Source organism: Phaseolus vulgaris, chromosome 7, assembly GCF_051622355.1.
Source record: "Phaseolus vulgaris cultivar YP4 chromosome 7, ASM5162235v1, whole genome shotgun sequence".
Lineage (NCBI taxonomy): Eukaryota > Viridiplantae > Streptophyta > Magnoliopsida > Fabales > Fabaceae > Phaseolus > Phaseolus vulgaris.
This window is the reverse complement of record NC_143504.1, coordinates 49,712,960-49,739,556: the sequence shown is the minus strand read 5'-3', so window position 1 is coordinate 49,739,556 and position 26,597 is coordinate 49,712,960. Positions and strand designations below refer to the sequence as shown.

The 26,597-nt window shown below is 31.6% G+C and overlaps 4 protein-coding genes across 4 annotated transcripts; 3 read left to right on the top strand and 1 right to left on the bottom strand.

Moving 5' to 3' along the window:
* Nucleotides 1–4,282: 4,282 nt before the first annotated feature.
* LOC137829842 (Heavy metal transport/detoxification superfamily protein) lies at nt 4,283–7,126 on the top strand. Its single transcript, XM_068636802.2, has 3 exons — nt 4,283–4,712; nt 4,872–4,947; nt 5,310–7,126. The coding sequence occupies exons 1-3, from the start codon at nt 4,683–4,685 to the stop codon at nt 6,875–6,877; spliced, it is 1,674 nt and encodes a 557-aa protein (XP_068492903.2). The 5' UTR covers nt 4,283–4,682; the 3' UTR covers nt 6,878–7,126.
* Nucleotides 7,127–12,449: 5,323 nt separating this feature from the next.
* LOC137828188 (nuclear transcription factor Y subunit C-3) lies at nt 12,450–14,255 on the top strand. The gene is made up of 2 exons (XM_068634653.2): nt 12,450–12,696; nt 13,301–14,255. The coding sequence occupies exon 2, from the start codon at nt 13,302–13,304 to the stop codon at nt 14,085–14,087; it is 786 nt and encodes a 261-aa protein (XP_068490754.1). The 5' UTR covers nt 12,450–12,696; nt 13,301; the 3' UTR covers nt 14,088–14,255.
* A 1,989-nt stretch (nt 14,256–16,244) lies between these two features.
* LOC137829841 (HSP20-like chaperones superfamily protein) lies at nt 16,245–18,363 on the bottom strand. Its single transcript, XM_068636801.2, has 2 exons — nt 17,352–18,363; nt 16,245–16,791 (listed from the first exon to the last, which is right to left on the bottom strand). The coding sequence occupies exons 1-2, from the start codon at nt 18,253–18,255 to the stop codon at nt 16,553–16,555; spliced, it is 1,143 nt and encodes a 380-aa protein (XP_068492902.1). The 5' UTR covers nt 18,256–18,363; the 3' UTR covers nt 16,245–16,552.
* Nucleotides 18,364–23,736: 5,373 nt separating this feature from the next.
* On the top strand, nt 23,737–26,429 carry LOC137829840 (root phototropism protein 3). The gene is made up of 4 exons (XM_068636800.2): nt 23,737–23,973; nt 24,081–24,150; nt 24,730–25,833; nt 25,942–26,429. The coding sequence occupies exons 1-4, from the start codon at nt 23,834–23,836 to the stop codon at nt 26,308–26,310; spliced, it is 1,683 nt and encodes a 560-aa protein (XP_068492901.1). The 5' UTR covers nt 23,737–23,833; the 3' UTR covers nt 26,311–26,429.
* Nucleotides 26,430–26,597: the final 168 nt, after the last annotated feature.

Below are 26,597 nucleotides of genomic sequence, written 5' to 3'. Positions count from 1 at the left end.
TAGCATTAATGTCATGTATTTTCTTTTTCTCTTCTTTCCTTGTGTTTGTGTGTGTGTTGGTTGCTTGGAAGTATATCACAGATGAAGTAAACTCTGTAGTAAGTGTCCCCTGCACACGGTCCCAAGAGAATAAAAAGGCAGAACAAAAGTGGGAATATAGAATATCAACCGCGACAAGCAAGCGTAAAACCACAGTATCTTTGGCATCTTAGTATTATTATCTACATTAAAGTTGAATTTGGATCCAACCCTCTCAGAGTTTCGAATATTGAGGTCAAATAAAGCACACTCCACTCTGTGCTCTCAAATCTCAATGTCTGAAACTCTTAATTCCTGTCTTAAAGCAAAGCCAACCACAACAGACACTAACCATCCTATTCTATCCTTTCTTTCTCCTCAAGGATTTTCACCTTCTGGGGATTGCTGCTTCCTCTTCCATCAATTTCAATGTATTAATTAACTCTGCTTTTATATAATTGATACTACTGTATGTACACTATAATAAATTAGTAATAGTATAATTTGTCTTTGGTCTTTGTATTACTGCATTGCAGGATCAAACTTTCTGACTTGAAATTTCACTGAAACCTGACATCATGGTCAACTGTCATAATTAGCAAACTAGAATGTCATGAGTTCAGCTTCAGCATGCGTACTGTCTTATGGGTCGGGTACGGGTCTCCAAGGAACCATGCTACTCCGATTGATCCTTTATTAGGTTAGGATGTGTAGCATCTGGGTTCCACTCCCACAGCCACACATGGTGTCAGTGTCAACACCACCTTACCCGTTTACAGAACCAATAATTCAGTTCAGTTTCAAACCAAACAGTGTTGAATCTAGTAGAAATTTAATATTTCACCATATGAAAAACAAGATTTCAGTTTAGCATTTTTTGTTATGTTTTAAAGTGTTTTTCTCAGTCTGTTAGAAATTTAGCATTTCACAATAAAACATGTTTTTGAACATAATTGTTTTTGGAAAATGAATAAGAAATTGAATTGAGGTTAGGTTTTGGTTTTGATTCCTCCAATCTCATAAAAGCACTTATGACTCTGAAGTGATTACCCAACAACTCCACTGTACCAACCTGGGCCTTCTGTTTGGGGTCCCGAGCTCTTAATTTATCTGTCAAGTTCATAAACTAGTCCCTGCCTCCCTGGGGCACATGTCCCTCCATGAAAGGTAGCCTATTTTCTTCTGATAAGGACCTCACTTCAGTTCTCATTGCCACCACCCAACACCCATCACTATCCTTCTTTAGGATTAAATTAACCCCCGTAAGTGGTGTAGGATGTCTTTTGTTATGTCAATCTCACACTCTAATACAAAATCATCACAAAATAAAAAAATATGAAAAGTTAAACAACCCCTAATCAAATCCTGTGTGAACATGATCAAGCACGTCTTAATCTGCTGTAGAAGTGCTCAAGTTGGGTCAAGAGGGTTAATTGCACAATAGTAATCTTTATCTTTCAAAAGTTTGGCAATATAAATAGTACTTTTGCCATGTAGTGATACAATCTAGCAATTGAACAACTTTATACATTTTGCGTGAGTTATTTGACTACAATCTTGGGATTAGAAGTCAGTTTTTTTCTTTATTCCACTTTCCAAAGTTATGTTATATCAATTCTGTATGTGACCATCACCAGGTAACCAACCAAACAAATATCTACCATTGAATTCACACATAAGATTTTAAGAGAAACCATCCCACTAAGATTTTCCCTTTTTCCTTTAAGCAAGTGTCACTTTTTAATTATTGATTTCCTTGTTTACTATGACGAGGGACTCAATACCCTCATGCCGTAATAATAATAGTTGAATAAAGAAAAATAAAACATTTCAAAATAATATTCATAATATCAAATGACTTTTACTGTTAAATAAATTATTGGATTGCGACGTCTTGCTGATTTTATAACATATCTTCAATAATTTTCAGGAGTTTGATATGTTAGATTCCATGGTTTCATAATTTGGCAGATACATGTGTTGTTGTATAACAATGGAGGAGGTGAAACATCAATTCAAAATGGGCATTAAGTTTAATTGGGTCACTTTCCAGACAGAAAGGATTAATATAAATTGGCTGCTTTAGACAGAAATTTGAATCCCATGAATTATTTTTGTTTGGAATGAAACATCTATATGCTAAATTCTAGCTGATTATTTACAGTAGTTAAGTTTTCCATCCATGTGATGGACTTCCCCATCCCTTTCCTCATTGTGATTTCACATTTCTGCCCATTTTGCTTGTTATTTCTTGGTAACACTACCAGCAAAGTTTGGATTTTAAGTCAACCTGAAAAAGACCATTTCATAAGTTTTAAAGCATTACAGTAAGTTAAATATTCCAAGAATATGTATTTCCTCTCCAATTAAAATTCTATGCTCAAAGGCAAAGCTCTTAAACTTGGATTGCTCTTTCTCAAAATAAAAATTACCCACTTTTATAATATTTTTAAACTAACCCCATAAGGTAAAAAAAGAATGAAAATATCAATTGTTAAAATTTAGACACGAGAAGAGTGTAATCCAATAAATGAGACATTAAATAGCACATGTTGTGATAAAATATATGCTTCAAACACTCTTGTCAAATAGGTATATATTTATGTCAATTGGGTCAGTGGATCTGTAAACCAAAGACTGGTATCTCAGTAATGGGGGTGATGAGTAAGTTGACAGCCAGGTATTTATCAAGCTATTCCTATCTGCATGTACAATCAATAATGGAACAAATTGGTAAATTCTTTACCTCAAACATTGCATGCTTAGTTATTGGAATAAATTAGAGACTTTAAATATCAAACCAGAAGTTATTTTAATAATTTTGAAATTGCAGAAACGATGCTTTATTTTATGTTGGATCATGTGTAATGTAATTAAGATGTGAGTAAACTCAAAAAAGAGCAGGCAGTTGTGTTGTGTGTGTCCTTGTCAGTGGCACCGCCCCTGATTAAAGGGTCAAATAATGATGAATAAGAAAAATCTGAAGTGGAAAGCTTGTGAGAAACGAATCTTCTATTCCTTTCATAACACAAGATGTTCAACTCAATAACGGGAAGGAGTTGTCCATTAGCTATTAGACCATGAAAAGAAAACAAGTACAGTTCATATAATATAATTGTACAGCACTACAAAAACAAAGATTGATTAGCATATACACTATTTTTTTTATCCATTTAGTATACACACTAGTTGAATAGCAAGTAGTAGCAAACTATAAAAAAGGAAAGGAGACAGAAAAGAAAAGATAAATGGAAAGTGGTGGAAATGATCTGAAACTAAATCAACCCCACAGCCTACAAAAACAAAAGTATTTTGATAAACTTTGGATTTTTTGGGAAGGTGTTTCCCATGGTGGTGGTGGGGTGGTTCTTTTGTAGATTACTGAAATCTTTTAAGGCATTTTTTTAAAAATTTGAAAGGATAACAATAAAGAAAAGATGACATGGGGACAGCAAATTTGCAGCAGGTTGGACTTTTAATGAAGACAAACAATGATTTTGGTTGCAAAAGCAGGGTCCTAACTCGCAGAAGATCAATGTTCAGTGTTCTCCAACTTTAAAAAATTATGCATTATTTGAGTGTAGTGATTGGCTGTATTATATGTCAGTACCATTGGGATGGGTTTTGAGAGGTCCCTGTGTTGGTTGCTTTTACACACAAACCCAAATCCCATCTTTAAATTTCCGAATCACTATTTCTACCTTCACTGACACCTCTTTGCTCTTTGCTGTCTTCCTTCCTTTGTGAAAGTCCAAAACCATCTTCTTATTTCTCAGTTTCACAACGGAACATTAATCCATAAGCACTATAAAGTTAGAAAAACTAATTCTTTTACACAAACACAAACAAACCATTCTTCACTAAAATTCCAAAATCAATGTCCCATGTAAACAAGTTTCCCACGACACCAAGAAATAGATTCCAATTACAAATTATAAGGTGACTTGACTAGAGTGTAGTGCAGAGGATTGTAACGTAATATGCAGCCCAAATTATCCCTTTGAAGAATTGAACTTCTCAAGTATTTCATTGACAATTTTTTAAGTAAGCCAGCTAAGGAAGTTGATAGGGAGAGTTGTACTCTACTTTCACGCAAGCTCACATGCTGCATAAGTTTTGACTAGTTATTTAAAATATGCATGTTCACAGGCCCAAATGAACAGGGCCGGCCCAGAAGTTAACGGGCCGAATAGGTTAAAAGAGGGGGTCAAAGTAAGTCAACAAGAGATATTAAAAAGATAGTTTGGTCCTAATTATTTAGGTGGAGCAATGGCAGTATTAAGCTGTCAGGGAGACCAGTTTGAAAGGTTCACGAGTTTCTTATTTATATATGTATAATATTATAAAGCATAAAACATAAAGCCAACTCATAGTCATAGGAGCTATCTACCCTGGTTCCAAATTCACCTTCTCTCTTCTTTTATCTCCTCTCTTTCTCTCTAAAATGTGACTTTGCTGTTCTTGTACGTGTGTGTTTGTGTGTGAGCCTAAACAGTACGGATACTTGAGGAAAGGAACAAATATAGAAGTGTCCAATGCCTAACAACAACACCCTTTCCTCTCTCTAAAAAACAATTCTCATAACACTACTCTCACTGTCTGTTCTCTACTTCTTCACTCACATCTCTGCGCTGTGTGTGTGAATCACCAGCTACCCAGCCAGGATGAGCAAACAAGACATGCTCAAAGTTCAGGTGCTCACTTGTTACCACTTTCACTCTTCTTTTCATAGCTTAATTAAACTAGTTCAAAAGACAAATCTGTTTCCGTCCTTTCTTTGTTATTCTGTTGAATGCGTACAGTTCCCAACTTATGCTAACTGATCTGTGTTGTGTTTATATTCCCCCCTGTAGAATTGCCTTCTCAAGGTGAATATCCACTGCGATGGCTGTGAACAGAAAGTAAAGAAAATCCTCCAGAAAATTGATGGTACATCTCCAGCACCCACCCTTTTGCCTTTTCTTTTTTCAAATTTTCATGTCATGCTAATTCGCTTCATTACTCGACTTTATTGTGCCACTTAATTTATCCCACTTATTTTGGTGTTTATTATTCTATAATATATTTCAAGCTTCCAACTTTACTCTTTTTTTCTTGGTACGCACGCTACCCAGTTTGCATTTTTTTTTCTTGGTACATAGCTTAGAACTTTACTTTATTGGGTAGCACGGTTTCGGTAGCACGGTTTCTGTATTTGCAAGCAAAGATAATTAGATATCAGATTTGACAGTTTACTTTTGTAGAGTGTTATTTAGTTTTGTCGTTAAGCATGGTGAGTTATTGTTGTGCAGGAGTGTATTCTGTGAACATAGATGCGGAGCGGGGGAAGGTAATGGTGTCAGGGCACATAGATCCAGCTAAGCTGATAAAAAAGCTGAAGAGGTCAGGGAAGCATGCCGAAGTTTGGGGCGGGCAGAGAGGCATGATGTACAACCAAAACTACCCCACCTACCCTCAGTTCAAGAACTTGCACATAGATAACACCAAAGGGGGCAAGGACAACAAGCCTCAGAATCACAAGGGTGGTGCTCCTCAGAAAGGTGGAGGTGGTGGTCAACTAGCACACTTCCAAAATACCAAGGAAGGCTCAAAAGTACCCCCTAAGAATCAGAAATCTGTCCACTTCAACTTATCAGAGGATGAACTTGATGAGAGTGATGAAGATTTTGGTGAATTTGATGATGATTATGACGAGTTTGAAGATGATTATGATGATTTTGATGAAGAGGATGAGGAGGAGGAAGAGTATGGACATGGCCGGGGGCAGGGGCAGGGGCAGGGGCAGGGGCATCCAATGCAACACAACAAGATGATGGGCCAGATGGGGAACGGGCGTGGGCCTCATGGGCCTGGCGGAATGATGAATGGGTCTGGCATGAACAGCCATAAAGGGGGTGGGAATTACGGGAGTGTGAAGAAGGGTGAGGTCATTGATCTACCCATACAAATGAAGGGCAAAGGTGGAAACTTCAACGAGGGTAAAAATGGAAATGGAGGAAAAAAAGGCAATGGAGATGACGGTCAAAAGAACAAAGGTGGAAAGCAAAAGGGTGGTGGCGGTGGGGGAAATAACACTCACAACAGTGAGAACAAGAAAAAGAACTCCAAAGCCAAAAATGGCGGTGGCTTCCTGGTTCGGTTCCTAGGCCTTGGGAAAAAGAACAAGAAGGGAGGAGGTTCAGCCGACACAACAACAAACAAGAATAAAGACAACAGAGGTGGAAACAACAACAACAAAGGAAAGAAAAACGGAGGAGCAGGAGGAGGTAAATTAGACAAACTTGAGTTTGACTTCCAGGATTTTGATATCTCTCCCAAAGGTAAAAATGGCAAGGGTAGCAATAATGGTAAAAACAATAATGGCAAGGGTCACGGTGGCAATAATGGCAATGTGGGGCCCATGGGTCCAATGAGCCATCAGGTGGGCCCCATGGGTCAGAGAGGCCCAATGAATCAGATGAGTCAAATGGAGCATATGAGGAACATGAACATGAATATCCCGGCGGTGCAAGGATTACCGGCGGCGGCAGCAGCTGCGGCGGCGATGAATGGCGGCTACTACCAAGGGATGCAAGGGATGCACATGCAACAACCAAACCTTTACAACATCCAACAACAGCAGCAACAACAGCAATTGATGGCCATGATGATGAACCAACAACACCAACAGCAGCAGCAGCAACACCAACAACAGCAGCAACAGCAAGCAAACATGAGCATGTACCCACCGCATATGCTGTATGGAAGGCAAGCCTCCATGAACTACTTTCCGCCGCCACCAATGCCGTCACACCCGATGGCGGATCCTATCACACATGTTTTCAGTGACGAGAACACTGAGAGCTGCAGCGTGATGTAAATTATTAGTATGGTGAGTAGTTGGTGTTTAATTAGGTTTGTTTGTATTTGTTTGTAGTATTTTGTTTTGGGGGGTTCATTAAATTTTGTCCTAGTACAACATTTTAGGGGTACTAGAATGCTTCAAAACAGCCCCATGGATGATGAGTAGGCCAATTGCAAGGCCATCACAGACTCTCACATGTTCTTTTAATTTCCCCAACTTAAATGGAGCCATATCATATGAATCTATCAAATTCTGCTGGCTAAATATCTTCTCACAATATTCTACATATTTTGTGCTCAAACCCATAAGTTGCTGTTTATCATGCTACTTTCTTACCTAAATAATTAGTTCAACTATACACATCTTTTCTTTTCCTCTTTATCTGGGGCCTTACCAACACACACACCAACAACACTTCTTCAACTAAAATATTCCTTCTTCTCAACTCTAAAACCCAAGCCTTATGTGGTGGGACCGCACCCTTCTTTATATTCAAAACTCTCTTTCTTCTTAAATGCTTCTTTCAAATAATATACTCATCAAATAATATTTCTAGGTGTGATGATCACCAAATTTATAATCAATTTTTTTGCATGATTGCAACATTATCAAAAAGCTAAAAAAAATCACCTTAATTCAGCCCGAAATTATAATACCAATACTTATGAGATGCCAAGGAATAAACAATTGTAATACATTATATTTCTCTTTTAAGTTCAAATCAAAATTGTGTGGAATATGAATGATACTTGGTACGTAAAGTATTCACTTTCTCGTGAATCCAAGAAACAGAAAGCAAAAGAAAAAAGAAAAGAGAATGAAAGAGATCCATGAAAGGGGATCAAAGAGAATGTAGAGACCTCGCATACTCATATCCTAATAATAACTTGGAGAATGATAAATATATAAATATTTTTTTTAACATTTGGCTATTAATAAATAGATATTGCTATTGTCGGAGTAAGTGGGCTTTCTTTCTGAAGTGCTGCCTTTGAGTGGGCTCCAAATTCTATTGGCCCATATAAAGATGTAAAGTGTTAAATTAGGTTTTGGTCTTCGTCAAGTATTGGTTTGTTAAAGATGTAAAGTGATAAAGTAGGTTTTGGTCGTAGTCAAATATTGGTTTGGTTAGTTCGTTTCTGTTTTTAACTTGTTTCTCATTCCACTTGGGACAGGCTGAACGATTTGCCAATATTTTAATTAAAAAAACATACAACAAATATTTTTTTATTATATATAAATATGTAGATAATAATTATTTTAATTTTTCTGATTCAATACATTAATTGTTCAATTACAGACTTAAAAAAATCTATATGATTAAATATGTTTTTAATTAATATATATAACATTTTTTTTAAAAAATATTAAAATTATGTTAAGTAGATAAATAAGATGTTGTTAATTAATTTGTTTCATTTTTATTTATTTTACAACATCCTTTTATAAAATATGGTAAGAATATTCCTTCATTGATTTATTTACTTCGCTTAATATTATAAAAAAGTTATTTTTCAGGTTTGAAGAATAAGAGAAGACAGACTATGAAGTTAAACAAACCTAGTTTGAAAAACAATAAAATAAACTCATTTTAGAAAATGTATGTTTCGATTAAGTTAACTGTTGTGATATAATTTCTTAGATTAAAAAGTTCCAAACAATTGCTTAACAAATTCCATCATCTCATCTCATCTCAAGCATCAAGTAACTACAATCATAATGTAAAATCTCAAAACAAAAAAATCAACATTTTCACATTACACAAATCTAACTGTTATGAAGAAGTATTTTTCTCTGTATGTACTAGTTTTTTAACCCGCAGGGAAAATGCATGCAGGACTATTAATTATTTATTAAGTATTATTTTTTTAATTTTAACTAACATATTTATATATTAATTAATCATTTTTATAAAAGATAAATAAATACTTAAATTAATTAATTGGACTATGTAGATGTTTAGGAATTTCATTATCATATGAATATTAATTATAAAGAAGTAAACAAACAATTTATATAACTAAATATAAAAAAGAATATATATAAATAAAAATAAATTTAAATGTAAATAGAAAATGAATACAAAATTTGCATATATAATTAAATAAAAAAACTAAACCATATAAAATTAGTATAAACAATTCATAAAAATAAATAGTACACGTATATAACGAAATTGTTTAAGTATAACAAAAATTATACAAATTTGAAGGGGAGAAAGTAACAATAAACGGTAAAAAAAGGATTCAAATACAAATGTAATATGTTATTGATTATAAAAGGGTAATTCTTAATTGAGGAATAATTTGTGGTGATAAATGTGATGTTAGAAATTTAAACAATTAATTTGTTTGTTGCAACCAAAAATTCAATTTAATGTATTTTCAAAGGGTGAACTGTTTCAAGAGTTGGAATGTTTCAAATTATTTCTTTTCAATAGTAACCTTTCTAGAAATTTTATGTGAGTAAATGAGCAATTAATTAAAATGCTATTAATGTTAGACAAAACCGTATAACATATATTTTTTAATAAATAAATTTCATTTGATATTTTCATTATGACTGCATATTGAAATCTTGAACGAATACCATTTCAAAATCTTGTGCTTACCAAAAAAATAAGATTATATGACTGCATATAGAAACAAATAATTATTTTTGCTTGTGGATTGTGTTTTTTTGTTAGAAAAGAATAACATTTATTATGTTTATCATTTTAAGTATATGAATGAAGACTTATACAGGTTCTTAATTTTATATATAAAATGTGCAGTATTGATAAATTTGTCATTTTAAGTACATTTACGTAGAATTTTTAATGCAGGTTGTTAATATAAATATATTAATGTTTATAGCAATGTAATGGTTTATAATTTTCGATAATGAATTTTTAATTTTCATTCTATGTATGAATTTAGAATTATATTCTTGGTTTTATTCACTTAATGATCATTATAATGGTTATTAAAATTGGTTAGAAGACTATAAATGAGACTTTGTTAACTTTAAATATTATTATTAAAATTATAAACACGAATTTCTAAACAATATTAAATTGGAAAGTTTGAATTAGAATTTGTACAACACAAAGTTACATTCTATGTATACAATTTGTATAGAAATAAAATTATACAACCAATACAATATAAAATAATGACGAAGTATTTCTTTTGCCTTCCAACTGCAGTACATCATACTCTTCCCTATACACAAGTTTCTTCCCTGGATACAGGTTTGAAATTATTGAATCAGGTTCATGTCTTAAAAGAAAATAGAAATATTAAAAGATTAAAAGAAATTATTATGTGGGTTTCTCATTCGAACAAGTATTTTGTGTTGAACATATAAAATTATATCCAACACGTAAGCAATAACACAGTGGCAAAAATATAATCATCATCAGATGTTAAAAGAATAAGTAGAAAATAAACAATAATAACGTGGTAATAAGGACAAAATAAACAATATTAAAGTGATAAAAAAATTCTACAATTATGTGGATGCTACACTAAACATGCAACTCGTTAAAAAAAACTATCAACATGGTTTTATGTTATTAGCATATGAATAAATAAAGCAATAATAATATAAAATAAATTAAATAATATAATATAATATAAATTAAATTAAATAGGAAGAATTATATGAAACAATAATAAGTTTTGATATATTGGCCACTCACTATAAAGTGTTGAGCACATCTAATTATGTAAGACAAGACATTAATTTGTAGCGAGATAATGCAATATGAACAAAATACAAAACACATAGTAAGAAAACTAGTCAGTTAGTGTTCAAACAACGAGAACTACTATTCAAGTGGTTTTGGTTTGATGCTATTATTGAAATAACTTTTGGGTTTTCTTGCGGATTATATGGGTGTGAAAGAGGGTCGGCCACTCCGCTTAGGCTCGCAAAATGTGGGATGGGTTGGCTTGCTTCACATGCAAAATGCAGGCTGATTTTCATGACCCGCCTCGCAAGTGGATTGGTCCGTGGGTTAGCCCATTTTTTTTTTTGAATGTAGAGGAGGGGTGGAGGCAGCAGTGGTGTGTAGCAGCAGAACGACAGTAGCGCACGACAATTGCAGGCGAAGCCATGCAAAATCGCAAGGTGAGCGAGCGACAACACTGCAAAGGAGAGTGTGTCGTGTGTGTTTTTTGGAACAGCAGAACTGCGTTGTATTTGGAGTGAAAACCTAATTTTCTTTCACTCAAAGTTATCACTCCTCAATTGGACCATTATTGTCAAATCAATTAATTTTTTTATTTTTTATTTTTTATATTTTTTGCGGGCTAGCAGGTCAGTTCGCCCCGCCCCGCTGCTGGCCCACGCGGACCATGGGTTATGCAGGGCAGGCTAATGCGGGTTAGCAGGTTGAAAACATCAACCCGCCCTGCGTTTTTTTACCTCAGCCGGTGGGAGGAGATGTCGCCGCCGCTATGGTCACTTACACCTTAATCTCATCTTTTCTCTGTCACATTTATTATATAAACAATATTTTACGCTATAAAGTGTCACTTAATGAAAATAAAGAATTTAAATATATTTTTTTTTTAAATCACCATACAAAATTGAATATTAATCATAAATATAAATTATAAAGATGAATAAGATAATTATAAAAGAAAATTATCCTTTAAACCTTTAAAACAAAACTACAAGTACAAATGTGTTATATGACAGAATTAGTATTAGATGATTCTCACTATGTTTAAATTAGAATATCTATACTGAAGATAAAAAAAAAAAATTAAACTCTTCTATCCCAGATATTTTTAATTTTTTTCTTAACTTCTATTTTTTATCTGTTATTTATAAATTATAAAGATGAATAAGATAATTATAAAAGAAAATTATCCTTTAAACCTTTAAAACAAAACTACAAGTACAAATGTGTTATATGACAGAATTAGTATTAGATGATTCTCACTATGTTTAAATTAGAATATCTATACTGAAGATAAAAAAAAAAATTAAACTCTTCTATCCCAGATATTTTTAATTTTTTTCTTAACTTCTATTTTTTATCTGTTATTTTTTTTCTTTGCTTTCAAATTAAATTATCATAATGATACATGATACTATCATGCAGATTTTGATATAGTATTTGATATAATATGATAAAAAAATATAGAAAAATAATGTAGATGGAATATTTGAATGCCACATACATATATAATTAGCACAAAGTTGTAACTTCTGTCAATAAACTCTATCAAAAATTTCATACAACACAAAGAAATATTGATTTCATCTAGTACAATAATTAACCAAATTGATATTATTTATTTTATGTGAAAAATGGTTATATTATAAAGAGGAATAATAGTAATAGTTATAGGAATAAAATATATATCAAAACAATGCATCATTTATATATAATTATAATTATTATATATAAACAACAACTAAAAACCCTTTTCTTTTATAAATATATAGTTATTATATATAAACAACAAAATAAGTTTGTTGGTTTCACTAAAGAAAGAAAACAGAGTTAGCTATTACTATTAAAATGAAAATCAGAATAGATCACACTCTCTTTTATGGTTCTTGCCCTCCTAGTTTCGTTGGTCGAAGAAAACATCATTAATAGTTATAAAGCTCTGTCTTTTCATATGAATCCCTGAAAAAGGATTTGGATCTTTGGGCCTGCGGGAAAACATTCCACAATGTGTTTTTGGTGCACTAAAACTCTGGGGGTAACAGATCTGTGAAATGATAGAGAATTTCTGATGATTTTGCCTTTCTCCTCTCCTTTTCATTTTCATTTGTAATCCCTTACAGATTCTTAATATTTGCAGAACAAAGCACCACCTGTCATAACGAAGGTAGTAACTCTAGTCATAGGAATACACACATCTACTATAATTTTTGTTCATGCATTTAGGTGTAGTGAAACCCTGTGTCATTCCCTATCTTGTTGTCAATCCAAACCCGAAATTTGGATGAGTACTTGTAACATGTATAGCCTTATCTATCTACCAAAACCATGAAACATGTGTATATATATAGCATTTTTCTTATGATGGATGCGGCTGGTAACAGATTTGCTTCTGAATATGTAATTGAGTGAAGATCAAGATCTGGGAATGAATTTATATAGTTTTGCTTAATGCATACAGAGAGAAGGGCGTGCCTTGTTTTCTCCCTCCAATTCTAGTATTCCCTGTATAAAGAATCTGGTTCTATATGTTTTATGATTCCACCTTTTGTTGCATGTACAACATAATGCTTATTTGAATAAAGGTTGTTAGCGTACTTTCAAGTGATGAATGTAGTTTTAGAGAATGATATTTTTGTAGCTTTTATTCTGGATGTACATTTAGAAGGAATATAATGGTAATCCAGAGATGCAATTGTTTGCATTTGCATACATTGTTTTGGTAGCATGTAAAGTGTAGACATTGATTTGTTTGATTTTACATGAAGCAGGATGGATCATCAAGGGCATGGGCATGGTCAGAACCCATCTCTGGGAGTTGTTGGAAGTGGACCTCAACTCACCTATGGTTCTAATCCATACCAGGCCAGCCACATAACAGCCTCACCTGGGATGGTTGTTGCATCACCTGGGACCATTCAATCCACTGGTCAACCAGCTGCAACTCAACTAGGACAGCATCAACTTGCTTATCAGCACATGCATCAGCAACAACAGCAGCAGCTGCAGCAAAGACTTCAAGCCTTCTGGACAAATCAATATCAAGAAATTGAGAAGGTGACTGATTTCAAGAACCACAGCCTTCCCTTGGCAAGGATAAAAAAGATTATGAAGGCCGATGAGGATGTCAGAATGATATCAGCTGAGGCACCTGTCATATTTGCAAGGGCATGTGAAATGTTCATATTGGAGCTAACCTTGCGTTCTTGGAACCATACTGAAGAGAACAAAAGGAAAACACTTCAAAAGAATGATATTGCAGCAGCCATCACAAGAACTGATATCTTTGATTTCTTGGTTGACATTGTGCCTAGGGAGGACTATAAAGATGAAGTGCTTGCATCAATGCCAAGAGGAACTGTACCAGTTACAGGGGCCCCTGAGGCACTTCCTTACTGTTATATGCCACCTCAACATGCACAAGTTGGAACTGCTGCTGTCATGATGGGTAATAACCCTGTGATGGATCCTTATGCTCAACAGTCTCATCAATACAGCATGGCACCGCAAATGTGGCCACAGCCACCAGAGCAACAACAATCATCTCCAGACCAGTAGCTGCTTATTATGAAAGGATCTTCCTCTATTTCTCTCTTGTTAATTAGTGTTTGAAGGACTTAAATTTTAACCTTTTTGTTGGACTGTTCATTTCAGTACATTCTACTAAAAAAAAATATGCAGTTTTTTGAGTTTTACTTTCCCTCTTTTTCTTTATTGAATTCCTATTCCCTGTCATAGAGATTCTTAATATGTATTATGACAAATATACAAAATTAATTAATGGCCCACAATGTCTATGATTTATCAGTTTTGTCTATGATGTTGGTTTCAAAACTGCATTATGGTTTGGCTAGTTATTTCAACCTGACTTTGCATTGGTTAAAGCATCTGGCTTTTGAATGTTATTAATAATAATAACTATCCTGTCTTGTATTGAACATGAAGTGGATGTTGTGATTGAACATTTGAATGTTCTTTTACTCCCGCCCAAGTTTAAATAGTCCTTCACCATTGCCTTCCCAATCTTTTACATATTAAAGTACTGAGTGTTTCAATACTCAAATCTATAAATAAAATAATACTTCAATAAAATATATAAAAACAACTTAATAATATACATTCTAAATTTCAAAAAATTTAACACTGATTATTTATTTTTCTGCTAAATACACATTGCAAGTTACTGTTATTTTCTTCTGAGAATAGGCATATACTTTGTTTAAGTTCCACATAGGTTAATCCATTGTGAATGTTGTTAATGATATATATAAAGTATATAAATAATATTTTTTATTATTGTTTAACAGTAAAAAATTATTATAAAATAAAGCATTTGTATAATTTTTATTTGAAGATGTATAGGATACAATTAATGTGATATTGATTTTTTGCAAAATGGCAATAAACACATTTTTTTAAAAATTCAACACTGAAAAAAAGAGGAGAACAAACAGAAAGAAGTACATTTGTGCGTGAACAAGAATTATCTTAAAGTAATTTTAATCACAGTTATCATGGATTTTTATTTTCAGGTGTAAATATTTGAAATGAAATTATTTTAAAAAATAATAATCTTATTTGTTGAATTATACTAGTACATCATATTATTTAACCACGCCAATTGTGATTCGATTAGACACTAAATCAGTTATTTGGTTATTTCATTCTACTTTCCAATGTGAATACTGTCACAGAGACATAAACTATATTTATGATATATACATCCTAAAAAAATTAAAACATAATTTTAAAAATTATGAGGTAATACGATTATAATACCATGTATAAAACTCGGAATATATATTTATTTATCAGATTAGATAGACACAAATTGTTGTATTTATTTACTTTGAAAAAAGAAGATTGATTTACAGTTACCACAGGAGTGGAGACCAAAATGAGATATAAAATTAACAGCATAAAACACAAATATCAAATGAATCTTATCTTAATGATGAAAACCATTACTTAAAAAATGTCAACTCAACCCATCTAATTATGATTGTATTGGTATATAAAGTTTCAAAACACTATATTTATAAGATGTGGTTGAAGTATTATACAGAAATACTACTATCTTTAGTCCTTTTTACCAAAAAAATAAATTATAATATTTTTATAATATATATTTTCTTATCAAAAAGGACCAAAGACAATGTTTTAAGATGTCCATTGAAAACATTAGGATATTAAATAAAAAGAACAACTTGCATATTCAACCACAAATAAATGTATGCTGACAGATTTAAATAGTTCATACAAGAAGGTGTACAAAAATATGTATAGGAATCAAGTAGTAAAATGAATGTAAGACTGGAAATTTCTAATCACTCAAATCATTGACATTTCAGTTTCTACATGTTTTTCCAACCAAATTGAGAATGTTATTTAGGGATCAGGATGGAATTGTGTGTCAGCTATAAAGAATGGAGTTAAATAATACTAACATGGAACAATACAAATTTTGCAAATATCAAGAATCGAGACCCTCAAGAACAACACAAAGCTAATCAATCACCCAGTACCTTCAGTTCAGTATGAAAAAAGTAGGAAAATACCAGAAATCAATTCTGAAACCATAAAAATAAGGAAGAACTCAACTTTTAATGTGATCAAATCACCTGAGAAATCTTAGTTATTACTACCATGTGCAGTGGCTGATGGCCAAGTCCAAGTTCTATAGAACAGTATAGTTACATATAGAACTACAAAATGGAGAGGAATTGTGTGTTTAAGTTGCAGGGTAGTCAGCACAAAATTAAATCACTCTTTCATATGTGGATGAAATGGATTAATTAATCATCTGACAATTGGATATTCAACATGAAGATATTGTCTCTACCATACTGAATATTGTCACTAATTCCAGCTCCTATTTGACACATTGTTTCAATTCATAGTAACATTTGTTGGTGCCTAATGAAATAAAAGAGATGATTCTAACCAAACAACTTTTCATAGTAATTTTTGTTGGTGCCTAGTGAAATAAAAGAGATGATTCTAACCAAACAACTTTTTCATCCTCATTTCGCTTTCATAACAATTCCTTCAAGAACTCCATCAGTGCCAAAATTACCTGAAAATTGATGCGGATCAACAGGCCCAGGCAGCTGGAAGGACATGCCAAATTTACCTGGTGGACAAAGGTTTTGAGTTTGCATTTCAAACGCCTTAGAGTACCTGTATACTACCCTCTCTCCTGTTATAGTTACTCCAGATATCAATATTTTCCCATCAAGCTCAACATCACAAAAGAATTCCTCTGCAGTTATAAATTCCAGCCATGTTAGTTAACAGTACTTAGATCTGAAACACAACTGTAAAAACAACTATCACACAAATTACTATTTAACAACAAACTATACATTCTTCATGGCCAATTTAGAAATTTGACATACATAAGCATTACTTAGCACATTTAAAAGCATTGACCATATCCAAGAAAACAAATAACAAAAAATTAGATAAAATAAGCATCCAAAAGTGTAGATTCCTACTAGAATAGCGAGTGGATCCCTTTATATACTAAGATCCATCTCAGCTAGCATGGAATTTAAAACAAATTCATTTCATCAATCAAAATCAGACACAAAAGAGACATTCCCACAACTCAGGTACATACAGCATAAAAGCTCAGAATTAAAAGAATAACACACTAAATATTTCAAGGCAATGGGTAAACAGTACCCAAATCTGGTCAAAGAATTAAAATATGTTAAGATGTGTTCTCTTGAATTTAATATGCAATCTCATATAATTTTTATGAAAAAAAAAATTGGGTTAACAAAACCATTATACAAATATATTTACCAAGATACTTACTTTCATCCCTCTTGACTCCTGGAAGAGAGACACGAAACAGATAGGAGTCTTCTGACTCTCCAATGTCCACAAGTCCTATGCTGGGACCAAATTGAGTCTTGGCCACAGTTCCAGTTAAAGCAAATCCATTCTTTGTAGCAGCCACAATGTCATACAATTCCTCCCTAGAAGGACGCGAAGGAAGGACCAACATAGCTGGCCCAACTTTTTCCTCTTCATCACTCTCCTCATCTTCAATACCACCAACATGATAACGATGACTTGTAGCATCACTCACACGTCCAACACCATGAACATTGTCCCTAAACTTATAAAAACCACCACAGGACTCATTCTCAAAATTCCTCATGGGCATGTTAGAGTTGCTGAGAACACAATTGTCGTAAGAAGAAGCACCCAGTTGCAATCCGGCAGCCTCTATGTCCACATGCAACTCTTCCACCCCACTCAGTCTCTTGAACCTCTCAACATCCTCTGGCTTTATGTAACTGCTATCAGGGTTGTCAATAAACACAATGTTGTGAATGATTTTATAGCGGTTTTTGAAGCGGGATTGAGGGTGCAAGTGGGGCGGGAACAAATCGAGAAAGTGGGGGTAATTGCTGTTTCCACCCTGGCCTTGAAAGAATCGACGCAGGAAGGTCAATTTAAGGATCATTGATTTATCACTTTTCCTGAGGATATAGTAATAGACACGCTCCAATTCGACAACTTTGATGAAGGAATTGGTCAATTGGTTCAATGTGTATGGAGGAAACCCTTCTGCTACTCTCTGCAAAATTGATTTTTTGGTGGCTGATTCGGTTTTGATGTCAGGACCAAAGTAGGTTCCCACGATGAAATACATTAAAAAGCACTGATCATCATTAGGGGTCACATTTTTTAGATCAGCCTCGGAAACCATCACGCACGACCCTTGTTGGTTTGTCACAGTGAGAAACAGAGCAGCAGACACAATGCATAGCACAGCATAGAGTGGAGAGAAGGAGAGAGAAGAAGAAGAGTCAATGCAATTGGAACTTAATATTATCATTCATCCTAATTATTTTTCTTTGGGATTTCGATGTGGGCCTGGGTTACTGCAAACGATTATCCAACCAATAACCAAACTTGCGCCGCAAGCTTACCCACTATCTAAGCTTTCACCTTATTTTTATTATTTTCCTTTATTAAAAAATTTACATTGTATGCACAATTTATTTTATTCTTAAACAATAAGTTAATAAATTGGTTTGTATGACTGGATAAAAAAAATAATAATAATAATTAATTGATGGATGACTAATTAGAAGAAAATAAAATAAAATTAATAAGATGTGTAATTTTTATGTTTTTTTTATTCTGTTCAACTTCGTCTTCAATTTTGTATTTATTAATTTTTTACTCTGTTTACATTTAGTAAGAACATATTTGGTTACAATTACAAGTCCTGATTCACTTAAAAAGTGATATTTAGTTATACCAAAATTTAAGATTATAAAATCATATTTTCTATATTTAATTTACATTTTAAAATGTAATATTTTTAAAGATTTTTGGTTAAATTTTTCAGGAACAAAATTGTCAGGCAAGAATCCAAGAGTGAACAAGAATTCTTTAAAAAATTCTGTAAAATCACTTTTATAATATTAGCATTATATTTGATGATGGTTCCTATGAGGCGAGAATGTTTCTAGCATATAGTTTTTTTTAATAGAAAGGAATTTCAAAACATTTTAAGAAACTCACATTTTTTATTTTTATTTTAAAGGTTTCAAATAGATTTTACTTACATCATTTTTAAGAAACATTAGTTCAACAGTAAAAAAATATTAAGAAACTCGTTTTTTTTAATTTTTTTAATTTAATTATGTTTTAAATAATCTTTACTTTATTATTAGTTTAGTTTTATTTAAAAAATCATATTTCTAAGATAATTTTTTTTTAATTTAAAGAAAATATACCAAGTGAGATTTATCTAATAATTGATTTTTTTTTTAAGATTTGGTTGATTTAAGTGACGGAATTCATAAAAATCTATCATTGTGTTACTCTTCAAAGAATTAACATATTATTAGTTTTTATTTTGAATATGAATTTTTCTTATATTTGATTTTTTTAACTTAAAAAAACCATAAAAACCAAAAATTTATTTATTTTATTTCTTTATTATTTTTCCGTATATATTGTTCTGCATATGAAAGTTGTAAAATATGTGTTATTTAAGGAACTCTGAGTAACTCTGAATTAGTATAAAATGTAATATATTTTTTTTTTCTTATCTCATTTATATTATATTATTTTATCATCTATACTAATCCAAAATGAGGTTTACTATGAGAGTACTTGTGATTTCTTAAAAATGTTTTTAAAACTAAGTATTTAAACTAGTGATTAATTTGTTTAGAACTATAATTTAATCACTTTTATGTAATAATAAAAATTGTGTCAATCAAGTGATTCAACTAGGATACAAAAGTTTTTATCTAATGTAATTCCTTAAACAAATGAGTTGAGTTTAAAAAAAATAAAATATTTTATCTGACCAAATATGTTATTATTGGTTAATGTTGAATTGTCAATATTTCACTAGACACAATGTATTAAAAATCATTTATAAAAATTTCTCAATTCTTTTCATCATATCAGTCTACTACTATAAAGTTAAACACTTATCATATATCATATGACATATTATAAGTTTATAAAATTAAACACTTATCATATGACATATTAACTGAAAGTTTAGCCTGAAGTCTAATATTTAGATCATGCTTACAAAAAGTTTTTATAAATTAGTTTAATCATAATTCAACTTTTTTTAAAAATTTGTCTGTTTTTCACATATATAATCTAGAAATAGGTGTACTTTAACTTCAATATTGATCCTTGAATGAATATTGTTCCACAATGTTATTCAATTTTATTTCAATAAAACAGAATTTTAAGAAATTTCAAGATTTTTTTTCTTTTACTTAATCATATTTTACATAAATCCAAATTACTACTTTATTTAATTTTATTAAAAATCTTATATTTATACAATAAAATTGACTGAAGATGACAAAAGAGAAATATCAAATAAAACGACTTCAATAAAATATTTATTTAAGATTTGATTTTCTTAGCATAGTAATCATTCAGAAACCAATTATTTATATTATATGTATGCTGAAAATATGTGGACTTTGAGTGTATAGATATAAATTTTGTATTTATATTTTCTATATTTTGTATTTTTTAGGTATACCTAAGTTTCAAGATTGATTTGTATGTCTATTACTTTTTTTGTTTTCATAATAGGCAAAACAGAAATACATTTTATTGATTATTACATACCCATTAATTTCATTAGCAACATGCAAGAACCAGTGAGCAAGATTTTGAACAAAAGAACAGAGATTTTTACAGAGACTGATGAAACTACATGCCTATGTCACGCCCTCATTTGAATATTCTCCAATTTCTGTTTCTCCTTCTCTTCCTCATTACAATTTCACTAACAGGAGAAAACACCAGTTTCTGAACCCAAAATTTCATGTCTTCTTTCTTCAATTTGAAACTTAAAATCAGAAAAATCCCAAATAAAAACCCTAAAAACCATTCTTTAACAGCTTTCTTTTCAAACCGCCGAACCAATGTAATAGCTGCTACACAAAACGACAAAACCCTCAAAAACAGGGAAAATTCTTGAATCCTCCACGACCACAAACCGCCTGCAATGCAAATCAAAACTAATGCAAACCACACCGACTTCTTCTTCCTTGCCCTCCATTTTCCGGCTATTCTCCCTCTCCGACCACCTACAAGGCGAGTCAGAGTATTAGAATCAGTCCGCGCGATTTCACCGGCGATGGAATTGAAAGGCTCCGGTAAGATCTTGAGATTGAAGGCGAGTGTGGAAGCCAATTGAAGAATTGTTTGATTGGATGATTGAGAGGAATCACGCCTTTTAGCGCATGCGATTGTGAGAGCTGGATGAGATTGCGAGAGGCGAAACGAAATAGGATTGAGAATGTGAGAATTGAGATGGAGTAGGGAAATTGGAAATGGAGGAGGCTGATCTGAAATTGAGAAGGAACTGCAAATGTAGGGTTTCACTTTCACCATTGTCTCCTTTGATGACTCTTATCTCACAAAAAGAGTACTAGAAGAAAGAAGAAATGCATATGCTTCTTAAACCCCAAATTCAGTTTTTGAATTATTTTCAAATTTAATCACAAATTCTCCTGGATAAATAGGTCTTTTTCTTTTAAAAATATATTTTATTTACTTATTTATTTTAAGTTATGAACGTTTAATTTAAGTTATGAGCATGAAATATGTTAAAATATTTGTAAAAGTGTTTATTATGTTCATGAGTGATACAGTGATTTTGAGAGGAATTTTTTAATTTTTTTTAAATGTTTAAAATGTAAAATTAGTTTTTTTTCTTCTTCTACCATTCCCAATGCATTTCAAATTAAAAATAGATCTAAATTAAAAAGAATATTATACATAGCATAAAGTTGACATAATTTTATTTTAAATATCTATATATTTAAATTAAATTAAAATAATAAAATAGTGTATATATACATGGGATAAATGCACCGGTTTTGAAAACAAACACATGGAAATTTAATTTTATTATAATTATTTTTTAAATCTTACTAATTTTTCATAAATAGTATTGATCATCGTGTTTAAGTTAAATAATTTATATTAAATGCTAATAATCATTAATCTTTTTCTCTCACAATAAGTTCCTTATATTGAAGTACAATGAAACACATGAATTTTTGCACTCTTTCTCTCAAAAGTTTATATGGTGCAGCTTCATCTCTTGAAAATGCATTAACATGTAGTTGAAAAAAAGAAACATGTTCATCCGACATAGTAAATAACTGAGAAAAGTTTTTTATGCAGTTAAGAGTAAAACACATACATTTAAAAGTGATTATAATAATATTTTTAATTAAAAATTAAAATTTATATTAATTTATTAAAGTGTGAATGTATATTATAGATTAATCTTTCAACATTCTAAATAATTTATAGGATGTTTTGATCATTTTTAAAATTATATATAATTTTTAATGTGATGAATTTAAAAATAAATAAATTTATAATTAAATAATATTAAAATAGTAATATTAAAAATTGTAATGTAATTGTATAAAAATATACAATTTTTTTGATGTAATGATGAATTTAAAAATAAATACATAATAAAAATAAATTTATAATTAAATAATATATAAAAAATATTAAAATAATAATATTAGAAGTTTTAATTTGATTGTATAAAAAATATAGATAGATAATGTATCATTATCCAATTTATACAATCTCATTAGTCCTTTTCCATTTTTAAAAATACTTAATAAATTCATTAAATTTGTATACTTATGAGTTGATAGAAGTAGCTATACATCATACTTTCTCTCATTGATTTCAACATCATCCCTTCTCAAATTGATCAATGACCACATAACAGGAATGCCATATTCAGGTGCCATCTATACATGATCAAAATATTAAATACTTAAAAGACCAATAATGGAAAGGTCCTATAAATTTTTTACATAGATGTTATTTTATTTTAAAAGTGTCTCACTGCTTTTTTAACAATTCACATTATATTTTCAAAAAATATTAGGAAACTCATTTTTTTAATTTTATTTTATTTTTACCTTCAATCTTAACTTAAAAATATTGAGACAAGTTTTTAAATTTAGGGCTCTACTATGTTATATAAGTTCATTTTAACAATTTTTTTTATAAATTCTGAACCTTGCACCTAAAACATTTCTTTAAACTTCCTCAATGTTTTGAAAAATCTACCATCTCTTAAACAAGGACACTGCTTGATAAGTTGACACTGTATCAACACATTCTCATTTAACAACCAGTAATTTTTTAAGTTTATATGACATTTATTAAATTACCTTTAATCACATCAGGGACAGTGTTCAACTCAGAATTTTTCAAAGATGAGTGTTAAAAGAAACGTTATCCACAAATTGCAGTAGCATTGTGTTGACAATGAAGAAAAAGTGCATCCCAATGAAAAAAAGCCTTCCATATTTTTTTTCTGGTCATGGTTATCTTTTGAAAAGTAAAAGAAGAAAAAAAAGAAAATGTAGGTGAGAAGCTTGAACAAGTTTCCTGACCACACAATGATGAGGCTGGAATCGGTTCAGGGTGTCTTATTAATTTGGTACAACCTGCAGGAAACAGCTTCTTAACTGGTGAAGGTGACACCATGAACAAGTGTAGTTTTGTATTTATCAATAAGTGGATGAGATTCTCCAATTGCTATAATGTTTCTATATTGTCTGCAAAATAACTTTCAACCAATTGAATTTGCATACATAACATCATCATTCATCATATTAATGAGGGAACAATGACACCTTCTACTCTTATTCTAAAACCATGAGACTTTTTCTCTATATATTCTATACAATCCATGCTGCACCTTTTCATATAATTTCCACCACTTAAGTTCTTGAGGAAAGATGAAGAATGGGTTTGAGTTTGCAGTGCTTGATAGAGGCACAATGGAAAGTCCTTTGGGAGAGAAGTGTCACCCATGTAACCTTCTACCACCTATTGTTCCTATTCTTGCTCATTCCTTAAAACGCACTCAACGAAACAGGTAAACTATTCTCTCCAATCTCAGGCAAACAAAGTCAAATGTTTTCTTAAATGTTTGTAAATTTATCTTTTTACAAGTATTTAATTACTATCATTCACTTGATGCAGGGTTGCTAGTTCAAATTACCCCACTGATCTAATTATACAAATTGGTGATTCTAGCTTCCACTTGCACAAGGTGGGCCAATCACACCTTTCACTATATGGAATTTGCATGTTTTCTTGTCCAATAATTAACTAACACCACTTTATAAAATGCATTGATAATCTATAAATATAATGAAAAGAAGATTATTTTTAATAGTAGCTTACATAGTTTAGAATTTGAGAATGAACATAAGTTGTAAACTCTGAGAGAATTTTCTCCTAGTACTTTACAGTTAAACTTTAAACGGAGTAAGTTCCTTCTAGCATCAATACTAATCCCATATAAAAATCCAATGTTGGCTTATGAACTCTATATATCCACCATAAAGTTACAATCTGTATGAAAGAAAACACTTAGCTGCTGCAGATTCATACTCCATTGGATTGTGTATCTGCATAACAACATCCTCCCAACCACAAAATCTTATTTTTCATCTCTTTAAACACATGTCAAAGCAATTTTTCATCTCTTTAAGATCATGTACACCCTAGTATGAATAAGCTAACCAAATCTTTATTAAATAAAGTTTATTCTTAAAAGTTGCCCAATAAAAGATGTTCCATTAATATTCTTAAAATTTTAACTGTCTATGATGTGGTTGGTTTTCAGCTTGTCATGGCCTCAAGAAGCGAATATTTGAAACGGCTTGTATTTGAGAGGGGAAGCAACAGAGAAAGTGCTGGTGATAGCCTCATCATCCAAATTAAAAACCTTCCAGGTGGTAAAAAGTCTTTTGAATCCATAGTCAATTTTTGTTATGGAAGGAAATTTGATATAACTGCATCCAACATTGCCCCATTGTATTGTGCTGCACATTTCTTGGAAATGAGTGAAGAGCTCCAAGAAGGAAATCTCATATCCAAGACAGAAGCATTTCTCACTTTTCTCATATTATCTTCTTGGAAAGACACATTTCGAATACTTAAAGCCACTGAATCTATTTCCTATTGGGCCAAGGACTTGCAAATAGTCAAACGTTGTTCACAGGCAATAGCTTTGAAAGTATGTGCAAATCCAAATGCATCTGGTTTTACTTGTCAAAGTGAAAGACCCTCAAGTAAAACTAATAATAGTGTTCATGATTGGTGGTTTGAAGATGTGTCATTTCTACGTATAGACCATTTCATTGAAGTGATTCAATCAATCAGAAGATGTGGAATCAAACCTGAGCTTGTAGGTTCTTGTATAGAACGTTGGACAAGAAAATGGTTTTCTCAAGTCACACTTGGACTTGACAAGGAGACTCCTAAATCCTTAACTCTACACAGAATTTCCATTGAGTGTTTGATTAACATACTTCCTACAGAAGAAAATTCAGTAACATGCAATTTTTTGCTTCATCTCCTAAAGGCAGGGGTGATGCTGAAAATAAATTCTGAGTTGTTGTGTGTCCTAGAAAGAAGGGTAGCTTTAATGTTGGAGAAATGTGGTGTTCCTGATCTCTTGGTTAAAAATCAAGAAGAAAAATGTTCTTTGTACGATGTAACTGTTGTACTCAGGGTGTTACGGTTTTATGTTTGTGGTATGTCAAGTAATCATTCAGCAAAACCAAAACCAAACAGTGTTGGAAGGTTAGTTGATGGGTATCTCATACAAGTTGCAAGGGATGAGAATCTCACAATGGAAAGTTTCAAATCACTTGTTGAAGCATTGCCACAAAATGCTAGACACTGTGATGACAACCTCTATAGAGCCGTTGACATGTACCTCAAGGTAACAGTGATAATATTTACATCATTTCATATTCTAAATCTCTAGCTAAAGATCTATCTTTGTTGAATGTAGATCACTGAGATTCATTCAATTCACTTAATTTTGCAGGCACATCCAAATTTAACAGAAGAAGATCGAACAGATATTTGTAGAAACTTGGAATACCATAGATTGTCACAAGAAGCACGTAAGCATGTGATGCAGAATGAAAGGCTGCCCTTGAAATTAACTACGGAATTTGTGCTTTTAGAGCAAGTGAATATGACAACATCAATGACAAGTAATGGATCAAGTTACCGTAGGACAAATGCTCAGACAATCATGAGAGTGAACAAAGATTTGAAAAGAAGGGAAATAACAAATGCCCAGGAGATAAACATGATGAGAAAAGACGTTGAAATCATAAAATCACAACTCTTGAAAGTGTATAGCTGCAAATTAAAGCTCCAAAACCAACTAAAGGGATGCATTCGTTGAAAGAGAGTTAGTTCTTTATGTAAAAACACTTCTATGAACCTTCTTCATAGATTAATAAAATGATGTACAGTGCAAATAATGACCATGATGTCAAATATAAATCTCAATTAATTGTCTTCTTTCACTGTATTCCAACCCCATTCCTGAAACCATTTACATGACTAATATTTGTTAATCATAAAATAAGTTTAAATTACAATTCTCACGTCTTAAGAGGTGATAAAATAAAACTCTCTGAATATAATCTCACATCAATATTATTTAAACATTACATTTAAAATAAGTAA

Coding starts and splice junctions, on each gene's coding strand:
- LOC137829842 (XM_068636802.2), top strand. CDS start 4,683: ATGAGCAAACAAGACATGCTCAAAGTTCAG. Junction 4,713..4,871: donor AAGACATGCTCAAAGTTCAG/GTGCTCACTTGT, acceptor TCCCCCCTGTAG/AATTGCCTTCTCAAGGTGAA. Junction 4,948..5,309: donor AATCCTCCAGAAAATTGATG/GTACATCTCCAG, acceptor ATTGTTGTGCAG/GAGTGTATTCTGTGAACATA.
- LOC137828188 (XM_068634653.2), top strand. CDS start 13,302: ATGGATCATCAAGGGCATGGGCATGGTCAGAACCCATCTCTGGGAGTT.
- LOC137829841 (XM_068636801.2), bottom strand. CDS start 18,255: ATGGTTTCCGAGGCTGATCTAAAAAATGTGACCCCTAATGATGATCAG. Junction 16,792..17,351: donor AGGAGTCAAGAGGGATGAAA/GTAAGTATCTTG, acceptor TTATAACTGCAG/AGGAATTCTTTTGTGATGTT.
- LOC137829840 (XM_068636800.2), top strand. CDS start 23,834: ATGAAGAATGGGTTTGAGTTTGCAGTGCTTGATAGAGGCACAATGGAA. Junction 24,151..24,729: donor CTAGCTTCCACTTGCACAAG/GTGGGCCAATCA, acceptor GTTGGTTTTCAG/CTTGTCATGGCCTCAAGAAG. Junction 25,834..25,941: donor CCGTTGACATGTACCTCAAG/GTAACAGTGATA, acceptor TTAATTTTGCAG/GCACATCCAAATTTAACAGA.